This window comes from Centruroides vittatus, unplaced genomic scaffold (genome assembly GCF_030686945.1).
Source record: "Centruroides vittatus isolate TY-2023 unplaced genomic scaffold, ASM3068694v2 contig_914, whole genome shotgun sequence".
Lineage (NCBI taxonomy): Eukaryota > Metazoa > Arthropoda > Arachnida > Scorpiones > Buthidae > Centruroides > Centruroides vittatus.
The window spans coordinates 424631-444080 of record NW_027122603.1 but is presented as its reverse complement, the minus strand read 5'-3'; the positions used below and the strand labels follow the sequence as shown (position 1 = coordinate 444080).

General features: G+C 26.1%; 1 protein-coding gene across 4 annotated transcripts in view; it reads right to left on the bottom strand.

The window, feature by feature from the left end:
* Window positions 1–1760: 1760 nt before the first annotated feature.
* The window catches only part of LOC136984337 (inactive dipeptidyl peptidase 10-like), a 112786-nt gene continuing 95096 nt past the window's right edge, over window positions 1761–19450 (bottom strand). For 3 of the 4 annotated variants that reach the window (XM_067281274.1, XM_067281275.1, XM_067281276.1), the window contains exons 2-21: window positions 11655–11769; window positions 10911–11009; window positions 10703–10797; window positions 10549–10623; window positions 10420–10472; window positions 10270–10348; window positions 10080–10206; window positions 9467–9636; window positions 8256–8356; window positions 8042–8168; window positions 7574–7723; window positions 7329–7408; window positions 6580–6809; window positions 6409–6507; window positions 5198–5273; window positions 4935–5129; window positions 4710–4867; window positions 4213–4350; window positions 3825–3898; window positions 1761–3447 (exon numbers count right to left, since the gene is read on the bottom strand). In XM_067281274.1, coding sequence (XP_067137375.1) covers window positions 3304–3447; window positions 3825–3898; window positions 4213–4350; window positions 4710–4867; window positions 4935–5129; window positions 5198–5273; window positions 6409–6507; window positions 6580–6809; window positions 7329–7408; window positions 7574–7723; window positions 8042–8168; window positions 8256–8356; window positions 9467–9636; window positions 10080–10206; window positions 10270–10348; window positions 10420–10472; window positions 10549–10623; window positions 10703–10797; window positions 10911–11009; window positions 11655–11769 — 2385 coding nt within the window. In that variant the 3' untranslated portion in view covers window positions 1761–3303. Of the gene's footprint in view, window positions 3448–3824; window positions 3899–4197; window positions 4351–4709; window positions 4868–4934; window positions 5130–5197; window positions 5274–6408; window positions 6508–6579; window positions 6810–7328; window positions 7409–7573; window positions 7724–8041; window positions 8169–8255; window positions 8357–9466; window positions 9637–10079; window positions 10207–10269; window positions 10349–10419; window positions 10473–10548; window positions 10624–10702; window positions 10798–10910; window positions 11010–11654; window positions 11770–19450 lie in introns of all 4 variants that reach the window. The other variant, XR_010882175.1, reaches the window with a different exon arrangement.

The window sequence follows — 19450 nt, the reverse complement described above, 5'->3', positions numbered from 1 at the left end:
AAAATTTTAAATATAATATTAAATTTTAAAAATATTAGAAATCATCAATTTTTTTAAAAAAAATAAGTGATAAGTTCTATTTTAATTTCGCAATTCGACCGAAACATAAATTGTTAGGCTAAAAATTAAGAGTCAAAAACATTCTTATTAAATCAGTTAATACTTTTTAATGTTAAACTAGGACTTAATCGTGATATATTGTTTAAAAAATGTATTTAAAAAGCGATACGCTGACGTTTTAAATCATTTTGAATACGAATATTTAAAAAAAAAAAAAAAAATCTTTTCTATAAATTTAGTAAATTGATTATTAATGACGAATATATATTAGTTTGAAATATTTTAATTTGTGCAATATTTATTTTTCATAATATGAATTAATTTATTAAACTAAGTATTATATATTTTATTACTTATTAATAATTGGAAATAATTAAGTTATATCGTCCGGTTTACTTATATAATTTTATTATTTATTTATTTATTTAAAGATATACAGGAAGTCTCCCTTATCTGGGGAATATAATTTTATTTTTTATACAAAAAACATTTTATGTATAAAATTTGTTTAAACTAAATTATTAAATTAAAAATTACGTTTTAAAAATATATTCGCTATAATTATAACAATTATTTTTCAGTTTAATTTAGTTATGGTATTAAATTTATAATTTTTTTAAAGATTATTTTAAGCAATTATAAAAAAAATATATATTGTAAGAGTTTAAAAATTGCCAAAATATAAACTTTAAATTCTCTATTTATTTTATTAAATGCATGATATGAGCAAATAAATTAATATTAATAAAACATAACCTATAAAGAATACTCTTTTATTTATTTATTAAATACCAAATATAAAATTAATTATTAGACGAATATTACATAGACCCATATTTAATCGTTATTTATTTTTTTATTCATTTTTTAAAGTTTATTTTTATTCATACACCGATTTAAATCGAAATTATTAAGAGATTTTAAAAAAAAACAATTATAGCACCAAACGTTTTAAATTTTTTTAAAATATTAAATTTAAACAATTATAAATGTTTCCTCTTTTTTTAAAGCTAATATTTTGTTGAAATTATCAATCACAATCCAGTTTCCAGCTTAGTTAAAGTCACATTAAAATAATCAATGGATTAAATGGAAAATAAATATTTAAAATTTATAAAATTGTGAAAAGAAATTTTTATTAGAAATGCAATGGAATGTACAGAATTCAGAAACCTGCACTTTATCTTTATTGTTCTGTTTTGCATGCAAAACTACTTGACTCTGATATTGCACTCCTGATTATTGAAGCAAAGAAAATCAAACCGACAGTAACAATCCTCGAGTGAATTTTTATGGTATTGTATCTATAGAAAAGATTGGGAAGGTTGAATAAACTTTTACCAACGTTTCTCAAATTACTTATGTATGAATCCAGCCTTATAGAACATTAATTCAGCATTCATCGAATAGAATTGTTTTGCTTGAAAGGCACAACATAACAAATCACATTGACATCCGACAACGTTATGACATGATCTAAAATAAGTCAGCCGGTTGTTTAATATATATATTTATAAAATGCAGAAGTCAGGGGAAGAAAGCTGTCTTTTAATAATAAGTAATTCCTTAAAGGAAATGCTGCGTTTACGAATAATTTTAATGTTTGTAGTCAAATGAAACCAACCATTTATCAACTGAATATTTTATCTTGTAAACGTTCAAATAATAAAAGTAATTAATAAGAAACTACAAACACAAAAGATGTTTCTTCATCTTTATTATTTTCTGTCTATGAAATTTGGTTTGAAATTTTAAAGATTAAAAATGATGATTGTACAAAGGATTATTTTAGAAATTTTAAAATAAAAATATGCTAAATGCTTAGTCTAAATTTGCAAGGAATAAACGCGAATATATTCATTAAAATATTACCCCTAAATTTGGCACTTTTGGTACAGAACTTGTCCCACATAGTGCCTAAATAAACTATATATATAATATATATATATATATATATATTTATATATAATCTTTCTAAAAAAGTTTTTAACAAAATCAGACAAATATGTTTATATACAGACAAAATGATTCTAAATTTACAACAATTGTTTTAAATAGGCCTACTGAAATCACATTTATTTACATGTATCTAAAGCAAATCTAAAGTAGTAACTATGCTAAATTAATACAAATAAATATATACTTTTTTTCTATAATAAATATGGAGATTTTTATTTATATAAGTATATTTATATATCTCATTCATTATCATCTTATTACGCGCCATGAATTACGGAGCTAATGAAATGTGCAATTAAATAAAAGCAATAATTCATGACTCTAGTTTGAAATATTTTTTTAATTAATGAATATTATAAATTTTAAAAATATTAAAATCGTACATCTAGTTTACTTAACAGCAAATATTAATGCAGAAGTAATTTAATGGTTATTGCTGCAGTTTTCATGTAAAACAAGAACAAATATTAACTCATTAAAACTCTTCGTAAATAAGGTAAATTAATAATAAATATATTTAAAGATAATTTAAAGAGTTATAAAATCGCGATGAAAGACATGAATGATAATGAGAGAGATATCTTGTTCTATTAAAATTGTACATGAAAATTAACGTCGAAAAATTGAATAAAACTCGATAAAGATTAAGGCAGTGACTAATTTGACATATCAGAGGAACTACTCTATTTCAGTATTAACAAGCAGACATAAATAACAATATTTCAAAATATATTCTGCATAAAATAAGAGCTGGACATACACAAAACTTGGACAATCGTATTGAGCAGGATAACATACTCATAATTTAGTGAGCAAAGATTTATTTAGAAAGAAACCTATTTTTTTCTTTTTATTTACAAGTTATTTATTGATTTCTTTTTATTATTGATTATCGTTATTTATAAATAATACTGCTCTTTTCTCTCGTGCAAAAACAATGGAATAACAGTAAACGATGCATAGTTATCTATAACCAGAGAGGTTGGACGAAACAAATTGATGAACCCCCTGTTTATTAATGAAGTAACAATGAAAAAATGGAAAAAACAATAATTTTTCTGTTGTTTTTTTGTAAAATATAACAATATAATGGAGACATGGCCCCTTACAACTTGATTATCAACAACAATAACCCCATAACAGGCTCGTATAAAGGTTTTTTTTTATTTTTATATCTTCGATGGATTTTTTTTCTCTGGAGGAGTATTTATTGGAACTGAATTAATATTGCAATGATTGATTTCAGGCTCAGATTGATTGTTTTCTTATCTTTTAAAAATGTATTTATACATCTTCATCTTCTGATGTTTCTATGTCTTGTTCCTCCTCTTCTTCTTCGATGATAAAACAGCGTTCTAAAAAGTTTTCCATAGTTCGATATAAATGAATTTGAACATTTTCTAAATTGTTCGTCTCGTCGGGATACATCTGTCAAAAATTTTCAATTGAATTTATTATAATATTCATTCTCTATTTTCTTCAATGCAACATCGTAAACTAAGATCAGCGAGAACGTTATTCTCTTCTAAACACTCAGTAGAATTGTGGAATAATGTAAACGAATATATCAAAATATTGTTTTAATTAATATAAATTATAATAGTTTCACAGTAAACAACTTCGACTTTTCTCTAGAGTAAGAAATCGTGTTTAATGAGAGGCATAAATTCCCTCATAAAAACGAACTAAGAAATTTAGTTCAATATAATTAACCATAATAACCGTCTTTAACGACCATTTATTTTATAAGCGAAGAAAATATCCCAGAGAATAATTCTGTAGAATCTATTTTAAAAAAAAATTACCTGAGTTCGAAAAAGGACATTCGATTCAATAAGGCTCTTTATCATCATCATGGAATGTTGAAGGTGAATTTTATCTAAAAGGAAAAACATGTTCGATATATTAAAAGATTTACGAGTAACATCTATTATTAATATGAGTAAGGATTATCCTATTAAAAAGGGATTATAACCAATTTCGTCTGTCATGGATGAAAAATGATCGATGACTTTCCATAAGAAAAATGGGAGGATGAATCTTTAAAGATTGAAATTGGAAAAATCTCTAGTGGTTTATTCGATGGGGAAATATATATATATATATACCGAAATTTTTAATTTCTGATTAATTTATGATAAAATTTTCTAAAAAGATAATTTGATTATTTAGTCATACCCATAAAAAACTAACCGTCAGCTGTTCCATGAATTATTAAGTATTTTTTTTTCCTGAAATCTGCCGCTTTTCTTATTAAGTCACCTTTTTCGTAGCCCAAATAATTATCTTCTGGTTTCGGAGACTGCATATACCTCTCGGTGTAAAAAGAATCTAGGAAATAAAAACACGATTAAAATTTTATTTATAAATTATAATTATAATGATTTTTATATATTTTCGAATCAAAATTTAAAAAAAAAATTATAAATTATTATCAATAAAAATTTATGGAAATGCTTCTCTGTTTTCGAATAGGCACTTTTTATAAATTATAATTTTCAAAATGCTTCATAAAATAAAGATTTTGTAATTTAAATTTAAAAATAATCAAATTGAATGCTTTAAATTTTTACAGGATATTTTAACAATAAAAAGCTGCGCTATCTGTCAACAAAATCAGGAATAAATAAAATTAACGTAGACGTAAAATAATTCAAAAAATAATTTATAAATACAAAAGAACTACTAACCATAATAAAACCAACTTGTGATAGGTGCTACTGAGATTCCGCATTGAAAAAGTTCGGTATCTCTCGCTAAAACCATTGCTGCAGCATAACCTCCGTAAGACCAACCCCAAATACACATTCTGTCTCCGTCGATAAAAGGTAAATCATGTTTCAAGTGACTAAAAGTAAAGAAGGAATTAATGGATGAATATATATAAAATTCAAAAATATACCTCTTCACCATACCTCATAACAGATATATAATCTTCCATTTCTAAATTCCCTAGTTGACGATACACTTCGTGCAATCTTTTATCTCCTTGAAAACCGCTTCCTCTTCCATCGATCGTCACGTATACGTAATCCTTGTTACTAGCTAAGTACGATCCCCAATGTAATTCAAATTGCTCCGATACGGACTGACCGCCAGGACTACCATCGCTATAAAAATTTTATTGTTTTAAATTATGCGAAATAAATATTTAAATTGTACTAAACCTATTACTCACGCCTTCACGACCACCGGATATTTAAGAATTTCTTCATCTCTCAATCTGGGAGGTAGAAGCATTCTAACGTTAGCTTCTAAATAGATAAAGCAATCGTATCAATTATTTAAATTGGCAAGAATAATAAAAACTAAGAAAATTATAAGCTAAACAATAGTTTAATATCGAAAGATAAAATAAAAATATTTCCATACAAGTCTGGAAATATCACTGAGGCACATAAAAGAGATTGTATTACATTTAAGACTTTCAAATAGATGACATTTTAAGATAAGAGAAGAAGCATTCGTGTTTTTATAAGATTAAAATATCGATAAAGTTATATATATATATTTTTTTTAATCAAATTTATTCTGTTTTACCTCCAGATAGTGGCCCATAATTAAATTTCTTATTATCCAATAATAAACGTAATTAGCTTAATTTATTTAGTATTAAATTTATTCTAACTTATTCAAATTAAAAATAACAAAGTAGCAGTTACCCCCTAGTCAAAAATTAGTTAATATTCATATAAATTAGAAACACGCGTGTTTAATCATATCATTTAATTTGGTTTAACGTCAAGTTACGATGTTCTTTAACGTCTGTGGACCCCTACCTTTTGCATTTTAAATTAGGTCATTAAAGTCATTTTTATTAGCACCAGATTTGAATTGTGACAATTGGAGTCTGATTGTGTTCTGCTTGTGAAAAATCGTGATAATTTAACCAGTTCGATACGGAATTTCTTAATGGTTCTCTTAATGATTCTAATAATATTTGACCATCTTCAACAATTGCAATCAGTAATTCCATTTTATTTAATTTTTTCTTATTTAGAAAGATTTAAATATTTAAAACTTTTAAATATCGGATAAAATAAAACGTAAATTAAAAATTCAAATATATATATATATTTTTTTTACGAATTAAAATAAGTTTATTTTTAAAGTTATTAACTACATTCCTTATATACAGTATACGCTGAAATTTTATACACCTCTCGTCGTTTAATATTATGAATTATAGTTATATATAAATTGATGCTATTCAGGAATCAGGATAGAATGAGATCTCGGTGTGCCACAAACAATACCTTAACTTACTTAATTTATATAGAATATTACTTGAATATTTAATAAACAAAGACTCGATTATATCAAAATTTATATATTAAATACATTCAGCTTATATTTGCCTTTTAATCCAAATATTATATTATTACTTACTGAATCCGTTTTTAATTGGAACATGAAACGTCCTAACTTGAGGAAAAGCTCTCGAATCTATGAGTTCTTGAACGTTAGTGTTTTCATCAAAAACCTTAACTGAAGTATTAGAAAATTCGATTAAAAACAAGGATGAAGAATTTGATATAGAAGGAAAATGCTTATACCCACTTAAGTTATTGTTACTGGAACTTCTCAGTTCAATTCTCGGTACTTTGGGGCCCAAGCATTCTAAAATGTAATATTTAGAATCGGGACTAAAAATAGCATTATTGTATAAACAACCTTCTCCCATTTCGCATGTGTAACATATCGTTAAACGTGGCAGCTGAGAGGTAACATCGGTGACAGAAAAAAGATGCCTCTCTCCCGGTTTACCTCGGACGGTAGCGATGTAGAACCTAAAATTACAACAAGAGTTTAACAAAACATAAAAAAGAGCAATCGAGAATTTCGAAGCTCGTCGAAAATTTCGTTAAAAAAAGCCAAAAAAATAGCAAAATAATTGGCTACAAAAATTGCGGCAAGAGCGAATTAAATTGGTGCATTTGCATTATTCAAACATGCTTAAAAATCATTTAAGTATTTAATCCCCGATCAACATAGATTAATATCTTTATAATTAATAAAATGGGATTTCTACTCTCTAACAGCTAAAGGCCTAAATTTTAACGAATTTTTTTTTTCTTAAAAAATGGATAAATGCATGCCTTATAAAAATGATGCGGCGATGCATAATGCTGAGAGGAACAAAAATGGTGTCGTTGCAATCATGCTGGTAATATAATCATGCTGATGGCGGGAAATAAGAAATAAAAGGATATTCTTTGTTTAATATATTTTTTTTTTTGTTGGTAATACAGATAGAGGTAAATGTGGGAGTGCCTTGTCGTCATATGATGCGGGAAATATGGGCTCACACTGTCCTGTTCTCCGGATGATGAGATAATATTTGAGTGACGTCATACCGGCCATGGGTCAGATAGTCCTTCCTGCCTGTCTGTACGAGATAATTCATCATGATCATAATTGACATTTATAAAAATCGAGGGAAAATATTATATTATTAAAATTTACAAATGATATAAAATGGTTAGAGATAAGAAACATTTAGGTGAATTATAGTCATAACGTAATAAACTTAATGCGTTGTTATAATACTTACATCCACATCTATCATAGCAAGATGGCGGTAGTGTCCAGCCTTTCCATCTGCTACTGGGAGGCGAAGGAAATAGTGGTGTTTATCCATAGTAAATAGCGGAGGTTCATACATCTCTACCCATCCATATCCGTAGCTGTCCTCTTGAAGATTCTGCAACAAAAAAAAAAAAAAAATAGAAATATAATATATATACACATATATATCTGTTTTAAAATTTTCAAGTTTAATTATTCTCTTCTTTCGTAAAAGCTAATGGAAAATTAAATTTGAGTTATAAGTATTCATTTAACGCCTAGCTATTTACTTGTTTCAAATTATGCGTTTTGCTGTTAACCGAAAAATATTATACATTTAAGAATTCAATTCTGCGTATAAGTTTAAAACAAGGTGCGTTATAATTTAATAATAGCAAAATTAGCTGCAGTTGAAAAATTATATTAGTGCTATAAACTTTTAAATTAAGCTAACCTTTTCACACAACCATCCATTAACAGCACTGCAAAGTGTTACAATGGACGTATTTTGTGAACGTTTCAACCAAATAACGGACAGTTTCTTATTGTCTAGCCAACGAACAGAAGTTAGGTAACGATCTCTAAAAATAAACATTGAAAAGAAGAAAATTTACAAATAAATTGAAGTTCTTGGAATTACAAAATAGTATAACTTATGCGATACTCACTGGTCCCTGTATTCTTTCGGTGGCTGGACAAGTTTAGGAGTTGGACTGGACTCGGCTAAATCCACAACCCATAAAGTTACTATGGGATTTGGTCTTCCGGGCTGACAACAAAGAGACAAGTTATTTGTTTTGACAGATTAAACACCTGGGACCGAAAAAAAGTTGCTTAGTTTTATTCAACCGCTTTGTTTTCAACAGTCGCTTTACTAAGATGATACAGTAAAAAATAAGGAATATGACACAATATTAATTTAAATAGTCTTGAGATTAATAATTTAACAGTTAAAAAATTTTACTTTTGTTAGATTTTCGCTGACAAATCATACATTAAATTTGAAATTAGGTCAATTATAAGCTATTACATTATTTTAAAGATATTAATAGAAAGTGAGTTATTTTAAACTGTATTTCTACTGCTACAAAATTATACTGTAAAGATTATTTCTGTGAATATTGATATGAAAATGTATCTAATTAAATAAATTAAAAATTTCATAAACGATTTTTTTAAATAAAATTTTAAATCAGAAAATTTTTAAACAAAAGATAGAGAAGATCTGTACATCTTCGCCATTGAATTTGTACCTTCACCCACCCTCTACTTAGTTTTGGTGAACATCCAGATCAATATGGTGCGTCGTAATAGCAACAGCCAAAATTGACCCTTTTGCCTGTACATTCGACACAAAAAAAAGCTGATAAGTGTAGAGAGCACTCTTAAAAACCACTTGATATCCCTCTACCCTAAAGAATGGCAGAAGATATTCTATAAATCCTGCTTAAATTTTTTTTTGAATGAATTGATCATTGTATTCACTTTAACGTTAGCGAATGCAAATTCGAAAATTTCTTTTTGAAACCGCAAAGAATTTTAAAATATTCCGTTTAATTGGTACGAATTTTAATCATAGCTGTTTAGAGAATTTGTGAAATTTAGCGATTAGAGAGACGACCGAGTAAAGAATGTAGAAACATCAACACCATGAATAATTACGTAAGATGAAATGAAAGAGGCGTATGAATTAACTGGTATGAATTAACTGCTGATATTTACTGATGAAAACTCATTTAAAATGCAGACTAGGCCACATCTTATAAGCGTGCATTACATCAAATGTCAGTTAAAGGTTAAAGAAGACTCGCTTTATTAAATTATACTTTAAATATTCTTTCGCTCTTACTCTTATATTACTTAATTTTCTGATTCATACCTTGGGATACCTGAGATCCATCGTTTGTGGATAAATGTTCGACGAGTCTTTATAGGATCCGTACCAAGAATATTGCATAACATCGACCATAGAATCGTCAAATGATGCAAAACTCAAGCGGGTACCGTCGTCCGACCACCAAATTGCATTATTGCTTTTTAATATCTCTTCTATAAATTTAAAATCGTTACTATAAGTGTTTCAAATATTAACCCATATAATTTCAAAGCATTGAATTAAAACCTTCATTATATAAAATTAAGCCTAATTTAAATTTATAAAAGTATTAAAATTTAATCATTAACATACCATTTAAATTAGGTATAATTAAGTTAAGTACATATTTAATTTTCACAGAAAATATTTTAATTAGCTACATAAAATTATCACAATTATCTGAAAAAAGAAAAAAATTTTTACTTATTTTTTTTTAAAATTAATTATTTATCAAATTTTAAATAAATATTAACTTAAAAGTTAAGTTTTTAAAATAATAATTTGCTATTGTTTAGATATAAATTTGAAATGAATTATTTTATATTTAATTTAGTCTCAATTTTTAAAAATTTATATTTAATTTCTTCACTCGCATTTAAATATTAATCATTCTTACCTTCATATAACCAATCGGGTATTCCATTATATATTACACCATCCATTCCAGTCTGAGATAATACTCTCGGTTCACCACGTTTGGTGAATAGTGGAGAATAATAAACATTATTGTCTTTTACATAAACCTAAAAATAATTTTACCTTAGTTTTAAATATTATATTCATTTATAAGAACGATAATAAATTACCATTTGGCTGCCTTGCCTTCCCCAAGCAGCGTATTGCAATTCTGCCTCGGGATCATCGGGTATTAATGAAAAAACGCGTCTGAAATTATACATATTTTTTTCATAATTAATATCTTCTAGTATAAATATTTATATATTATAATTACTTACTGTTTTATTATACTATATATTCCAAACTTAGCTTTATATGAATAACGAAAAACCTACAAAAAAATACATTTTATTAATTTAATATGTCAACATTTATTACTATTAAATTTAGTGTATATTAATATTAACCTTTTGAATGTCTTTAACTATTAAAATAAATTTTCTGTCTGGTGAAAGACTGTATTTTTCCACTTTATATTGTTTCTGTAATATTCACATAAAAGAAATATTACGGTATTATTGACGGTAGCAAGTATGCTTGACAATATCAAATTATACTTACGAATGTCACATTTGACATTAGTATTGTTGTCGTGTCCGTATCTGCATTATATAACACGAGAAAACCGTCTCCATCTTGAAATAAAACCTCTTTATCTATAAAAATTAAAAATTATTCAAATTAATCGCCGTGTTCTTATTCTTAAAACAGAGGAGAGAACATTAAAAAATTATGAGATAGCTATCGATGTACTCGTGTTTCCACACACCTGATATCCAAGAACCATTAAATCTTCTAGGTATAGAATCTCCGGTTAAAACTTCTTCTAAGTTAAATTTAGGATTTTTTACTCGCGGTTCCTCTTCGCCTAGAGGAAAAAAAAAGCAACTTGTTAAATATTAAAATGTAGGTCAAACAATAATAAATGTAGAGAACAAAAGCTCCTCCCGGAAAGGAATGGTCTGAAGGTACTTCAATAACAAAAATAAAATAAAATTATTTATAAATAATTACATAAATTATACTTTTGTGTTTTGTTTTCAGATAATGTTTCTCTTATTTAATCTTCAAATTTGTCACATTTTAAAAATTTATATTATAGAAAAGAAATTCCAATAGATGTCAAATGAATAACACATTGTTGTTTCTTATATTGAATCATCAATACCACTTGACAACATTATTAGAGGGAAGAGAACTTGATGCAGATGTTTCTTTTCCATTTTATTTAACTCTTGGATGTGAAAAATGGTTTATGTTTAGACAGATATATGATTATATGAATTGAATCAATTAAGAAAAAGTACTTTTTATAGACTTAAAAATGTCTTGTTAGCACTAATTCAATATTAACTCTTCAACTAATTTTTTAATTGTGATTTATTAATTTTAAATCATTCTGTAAATACTTTTATATTAAATTATATTTTGTCTTATTTTTTTCAACTTCTTTTAACGGACATATTTTTAAATAATTAAATCTAGACATTTTATACAAGTGACCTGTACGTACCTGGTGTTAGAAGGATTACAGCGGTAATTATAAGAGTACAAATTGTGGCAATAACTAGAAGGGCAATACAAATTCCTCTCCAGTTCCTCTCTTCTGCTTCATCAGACACCAATTCCTAATATATTAATTATTATGTTTTTTAATAAAACGAATTACGTATGTGAAATCTTTAAAGTAGTTTTTAAACTTTTAATAATTTACGATGAAAATATCAAAATTAAAATACGCTGTTAACCATCCTTGAAGGATATTACAGCGGCATTTTCAGTTCATTGGAGTAGAAAACGTAGTTAAACGATAAGAGCGTTTCGGTTAAATAGCATCACTTATTGACGCCACAAAATTAAAGAAAACATTATATAATTAAGTCAATACTATTAAGAGATAATTTATAAATAAATTATTATCTTAAGAACAATACTATTAATCTTCTAACTTTCATTCATAATAAATTTATTATTATTTCGGTCATCAAATGTGTGATTTAAACAAATCAAGCGATTATTTTGTATATCTGCATTCTTTTACAAAGAAGATTTGCGAGCATTCAACTTAATCTTTAAAATATCCTTTTGCCTACAGCTGAATACGAATGGTATTATATTATAAAATACGAATTCTAAGAGAATTTATGGATATAAAATTCACAAAAATATTTCCAATATTTATAAGAAAATTACTAAGAGAAGCTAAACAAATATTTTGTGATAACAATAGTGAAGAGATAATGAAAGAATAAAACTAATTCTGATAATACAGGGGTATTTTTATACATTCAGTCACGCGATTTGTACATAAAATTCTCGATGTAACTGAAATCGATTTACAAACCTTTCCTCCCGTGACATTTCACTTTATTACATTTTGTAGTACACGCATTTCTATAAATAACGTCTTAAAACATATACAGAATAACCCAAAACTATTGTGAAGGTATTTATAAACGCAATAAACTATCGCACGACTCTGATTAGAACTTATGATATCCGACTCAAATTCGATAAAAGTCAAACCGATAGTGCTCTAGAGAGTACCCATCAAAAATAGAAATCACAATCAGCATTATCGATTAATCCTGTATCCAGTTACTTAATCGATAACAGTGAAGTAAATACAGTGATACACTATAAAGAATCCTGTTATATCAATTGGGTTTTGAAGAATTTTTCGAGGGAGGGTAAAGCGAATTGTTTACTAAATCAGTATAACTCGATAAGTTCTACTGTTATAATGTAATTCTTTATATTAATTAATAAAAAAAAACAATTATTGTATTTTAAAATGTAATTAAAAATTTTCGAAGGTTTGTATTATTTGCTGCGTATCTCTTAAACTCAATTGCTTAAAGTGCTTTAAATTAACGGAATCAGCGTACACAGACTTAGAAGTATTTTAAACATTGAAATGCATGAGAATATTTTAAGTAAACGCCGAAATTTGGGCCAAATTGCGCAAAAGTCATAGGTAAGCGGGCCACAAATATTTTCCGTATCCAATATATATTAAAAGCATGCCTATTTTTATCATTTATAAATGATGTTCTCGGGCCGGATTTGGCCCGAAAGCAGTATTTTTGACTGTCTTAAAGTATCGTATTTAAAGCATCGAAAAGATTAAAAAGAAAAAAAATCGGCCGAGAAATACTTCCCGTATTACAAATCTCATTTGAAGCTGAATTGTTCTTCACAACTGAAGAACTTCATCCTTTTACTTGTTGACATACAGTATCTAGAGGCAATAGAGTACTCTACAGTATCGTAATACAGAAATTTATATATAAATTGTACTCTGTAATAATTGTAAGTAAGATTTTTCCATCAGATAGTAAACGATAACGAACAATTCGAATCCGTTATAAGATTTAAACGATTTTATGATTTACTTTTGCTGATTCTTTAAGTGATTTCAGTATATTTAAAAATGTGCTAAATTGATAAGCAGAAATATTCCTGATTAGGTTATGAAATAGGATTTTATCGCTATTGATTGAAAAAATATATATTATTTATCTTGGATTATATCACAAAATCTCAGCAGTTCAGCTGAATTAAATTGCTATCTAATTGGTTTAAAGCAAATTTTATCGAATTTATTTTTACCATACAAATCAAATCTCTGGTTGATTTGTTTAAATTGTATCAAATTAAAAATCGATTCAAAAATTTAAAAGTACATAAATTTAATTACAAAACTTATAATTAATAAAATTTGTTATTAATTACTTTGAAACTTCTTAAATAAAATTGTTAAAATTTGTCTTAATATTATTAAAATAAGAAGTAATTTAATAGAAGAGAAGCATCCAATTAGGATAAATGTTTTTTAAACTAGAACATAATTAGAATTAAAAATTATTCTAAATTTAATATTGCTTAACATTTCCGTAACGATACAGATTTCATTTTTTTTATTACTGTCTTGGTTATTTCGATCTGGTTATATTTCATTCGCTGTGTTATACCAAGAGAATTCTGTTAGAATCGCACATTTATTATTCAAATAATGCATTGCAGAAAAGTATTATATAATTAATACAAAAAAGTAAGATAATTATGAACGTAACGATGTTATTTTTTAATGTATTAAGAAACACACAAAAAAATATATTTTAACTTTAAATATATACACATAATAAATGAATCAAAACAAATTAAACTTTTTACATTACCTGGTTCAACGTTTTCTGTAAAAATATTTTACAAAAAAAATTAATTATTCTGACTGCTTTGCACATTAAAAATAATCCCACTTTTTTTAACCTGTGAACTTTAAAAAGTTTTTTTTCCGATATCTGTGATGGAGCATGACTTAGCCATCGTAGACTTGGCCAAATTCATGATGTCCACAATTGGCAAAGTCTAAAAGATGGCCAGCTAAGGTTACTGAGTGATGACTCCGGCATCCAAGAGCCATTCTGAACCGATCTGGATTCGAAGCTGGCCAATACGTTTGGTTTATTCATATACAGCAACGCGACACATGGGAGATCTGCCCAGGAAAGATCTCCTGGGATCTTTTATGGGAAACTGGCTCGTATTTACATGTTACTAAGAAAACTCGTTGGCCAGGCTCAAACCCATTATGTTTTTTATGTTTAAGCTACATCAGTATTCGGCGATTTCATCCACTCGGCCACCGATGGCCATTGTACTGCATTTACTGTACAGTAGATAGATATATACAGCAGTAAGAATGATAAAAGAAATATGCAAGTTCGGGTGACCTTTTCGAAGCAATTTTAATTCGATTAAACGGAAAGGTTTTATTTTATTCCAGAAAAACTAGAAGTAATTAAAATCGAAACCCGGAATCTATCAGGGTATCGATTATTTATCGAGGATACTTTTTATAAAACTTTTTGCCAATATATTCAGATCGAGAGTCTATAAAACAAATGATAAATTTCTTAAATTAAAAATTAATTATATAATATTATAATATTTTTTTATGTTTAAGTTAATATTTACAATAATTTATATATTTAAAAATTGTGATGTATTACAATTCTTAATACAGAAGTCTACCTATTCTCAATATTCAATTATATTCGTATAAATTCTTTTTATATTAAGAAATAATATATAAATTACATCTTTTACATTAAATAGTAATATAAAAGTTCTTAATATGTTTTAAAATTTTGTGCCTTAAGATTTATTTAAAAAATAAAAAAAAAATTTTAATTATTTACTATTCTCTTAATTTATAAATATCACATACACACTGAGATATAAATAGTTATATGAAAACGATATAAGAATAACTTATGATATTTTCATACGTCACATTCTATCATTTTGCTGTACGTCCTTCGCTTTAATAAAAGAATATTTCATGTTTTAAAATAAGAATATAATTTATATATTATTTCAAGACCATGTTAAATCATTCCTAAGATATGTGTGTATTAAATTGATAGAAACCATCTTGACTGATTTCCAAACAATCGCAAATTAATATCGATTATAAAAGTTGTAATTAAATAAAATATTATATGTTATTTGAGATAAAAACTCTGAAGACATAATAATCTAAATAATAATTGATGATAATAGTGATCTACGTGCTACATGATAGCAATAAAAAGGACGACTCCTATAAAACAGGTAATTACACAGATAAGTCACTTATTGTATTCTGTTAAGGCATAACTCAGTCGCTGAATGTGTAACGGTAGCGGGGACATTATTAATTAGATGAAAAGATGCTTAAACGATGCTATTTTGAAACTTTTTTCAAACTGACTAAATGACTCTGAGTTTTGGGCTAAACAGAATAAGGCATATCGATTGTAAAGAGAAGAATAGTTTGAATTCAAATCTTATGTATACTTCCATTTTAAAAGTAAACAATAGATTAAAACTGTATCGTCCATAGAAAATGACTTTAGTAAAGCGCTTATTTTTTTTTATCCCAAACAAAGAACATAATTCTCTAGAGATCAGAAAGACTTTTATCTCGTCAGCAAGCTAGAACTTCACTGACATATTTCTTTACTTCATACGATTTTTTACCATTGTCTGTGTAAAAGCTTAAGTACTGTAATAATATCCCATCAACTTTGAGATTTGTTATTGGAGTATCTCCTGGGATTTATACTGTAACTTTCCCTTTATCTTCATATGTTGTAATTTCTTTTCACTTTATGGTTTTGATAGAAAGTGTAATAAAATTTATTATATCAGGAAACATAATTTGACTGACTGATATCGACTCCAATGTAAATAACGATGATAATGATTCTTAAAGGTTTGTTTACTATTACAAACTTTTATGAATCATTATAATAGTTATTTAGATTCGACCCGATAACAGTCAAATTATGTTCCCTGATATAATAAATTTTAATATTTAAATAGGATTATTTTTGATTATAACCCCAAAATTCATTAATTTACTTTTGTTTAATTGTTAAAAACAGTTTTTAATTAATTTTCTTTTGTTTAGGCTATAAACATATTTCCTAATATAAGAAAATAAATGATAGATATTTATTCTATTGGAATTCAATAAAAAGTATAAATTTTATTATATTATTTTCGTAAAAAATTAACACGAATCATAAAATAACTTATATTAATATACTATTAATAATAATGCAATAGATGGAATAATAAATAGAAGAAATTCTAACTATATGGAATGAATTTAACAGTATTTTTCTCGTCGTCAATGAGTGAAATATTAAAAAGTAGACATTTATTTTTTGTAAATACGTAACTTCTTACAATCTCTAATTCAAGCAATCTTCTCGTTAACCTAATGAAACTTTCCTTTTTCTTATCCTCTTTCTCATCCCTCATTCTCTTCCTTTCTACAGCTTATACTCTTGACTCTACCCCCAAATAATTATAATCTATAATTCCAATTTGAATTGTTCAAATGTAGCATATTAAAACAGATAACAAATATGATTTGTTTTGCTAGTCCAGTCAAAAATTTACAAAATACAAAGGTAGTTTTACTTCTAATCACTTGTATTTTATATATGAAAGCAATATACAGGATTAAGAGCAGCATTCTAGCAATAGAGTTAACAATTTTACTATTTTCATTTATTTTTAAATTCAGTTTTTAATAAATTGTATCTGAAATTTACTTTGCTACGTAATAAAATTTGTAACAAATACATTAACTAACGGAAAATTTACAAAGCTGGAAGAATAAAAGGAGAAATGGATCAGAAGAAAATTATTGATTTATTCAAGAAATTGAATATGCTATAATAACAAATAAAAATCTTAAATACATAACTGAAAACTATCTCGAATTTAGAAATCAAAGTCCATTAAATCAGAAATTCAATCGTCCATCTCAGATTCTTCGTCCAATGATTCTCGAAAACTACTTTCAGAATCAAACTTTTGTTAATGGAATCTATACTTAAAGTATATGATATATGATATAAATTTCCATTTTCTTTATAAAAAAAAAAAATCACTTTATTTATTAACTAAGTTACTCAGTGAATTTAACTCAATAAAAAAGTATATTAAATTTAAAAATAATGAATAGGAAGACTCTTCAACACATGTTATTTTATAAAAAATCACTAAAATAATTACCAGAAAAATAATTCACACGAAAACATTTTAAATAAAATTAGATTTTATAGACACTATAAGATTTAGTTGGGCTGTCTTTATTCCTAACTTTTCCTTTATTTAAAAATAGAACTAAGAGATTGTGTCCTTCGTCTGATCTTTTCAAGAAAAGAATCGAATAAAATTAAATCTTTAGATAAAAGGAATCAAAAGTGCTTTTAAATTAATAATATCACACATAGAAGAAGATTTATTAACGTTGAGATACGCGCACTTTTTTTTAGTCTCAAAATATTCTATTTTTAAAAGAAAGAAAGGAAAGATAGCTTGATTTTCTAGAAATAAATAAATTCAATAAACAAAAATATCATTTTTCGTTAAATATCTTGTGTTTATGTTCCTCGTTTCGTTGAAATTCTACTCAATAAATCAGTAGAATTTGTAGAATTTAGCGGGTCATGGTCGTCTTTTTTGCCATTAGATACATTCAATCTAACTAGACTTAATATCCATGTAATACAATTCTTTGGTTTATCATAAAAATAAGAGTAAACAGTGTTATTGTTCATTCTGACCTTTAGAATTGTGTTTACACAAATTCAAATAAAAGGCAATAAAATAATAAATCAGAGCGTCATAAAGAGCAAGCGTATAGCTTTCTTTTTTTTTCTTGTTTCTTCAATTGAACTTTAAAAAAAACCTGATTTTAACAATATTAAACAATTAAAATATATTATTTGGTTGAAAAATTATAATAAACAATTTGTTATTTTCTTAAAATATATTTTTAATTGCTAAAGTTTAGGTATGATTAATTTCTTAATGAATAGTGTTTCCATTATGTATTGCATGATGAGCTTCATTATCCAACAAAATTGTAAGAATTTCTGATACTATAATTAAGGAAGTGCTGTTGAATCATCAGGAGTGTAATCTTTTATTTAACTGTCTTTCCTAGCTGACTGAACTGCATCATCAATATTACTTGATAAATCAGGAAGATATATAGAAACGAACACTTTGACAGTTATATATACTAGTAACAGGAATAATCCGAAAATATTGAGAAATTGGATCAAAAATTTGATGGTAAATGTTTAACTTGAAAAAAAAAAAACTATTTCAGAACGAGATAAATGGAAAAGCCTCCCCTACCTACAGACTCAGAAAAAATATAACATACAATCAAAACAAAAGCACTAACAATCTACAACACAAGTAATCAAATATATAAATAAATGAAGACAAAAAATACATCAGAAACATTAGTTTAATATTGAAGTTTTTCATCCATTTCTTATCGTTTTTATATCTGGAAACATTTCAAGTTGCCCTACAAATTAAATATTTTTACAAAATAATAAATAAAAAAATCACTGATTGTAATCATAAAATTTGAAAGTTTCGTCACATCAAAAACTCAAAACTGTTTTATTAATAATTATATTTTGAAAGAATTTAAAAGTTTACAAGTGAATAAACTTTTGGTCTAAAAGATGTAGTGATTATACAATAAAAAATTTATTTATATGTATATTATATACTTTAAAAAGTCTTTGTTTTACTCCAGAACAATTACGAATCTATTTAACCATAACGGTTAAAAAGTGCCTTAAAAATTTACTTAAACAAAGCATTTCTTCTATTAACAAATGACTTCGATTTAATTTTTGTTATATCAACAATAAAATACTAATTAAAATAATATTATATATATATATATATATATATTATAGCATGTTAATATACTCA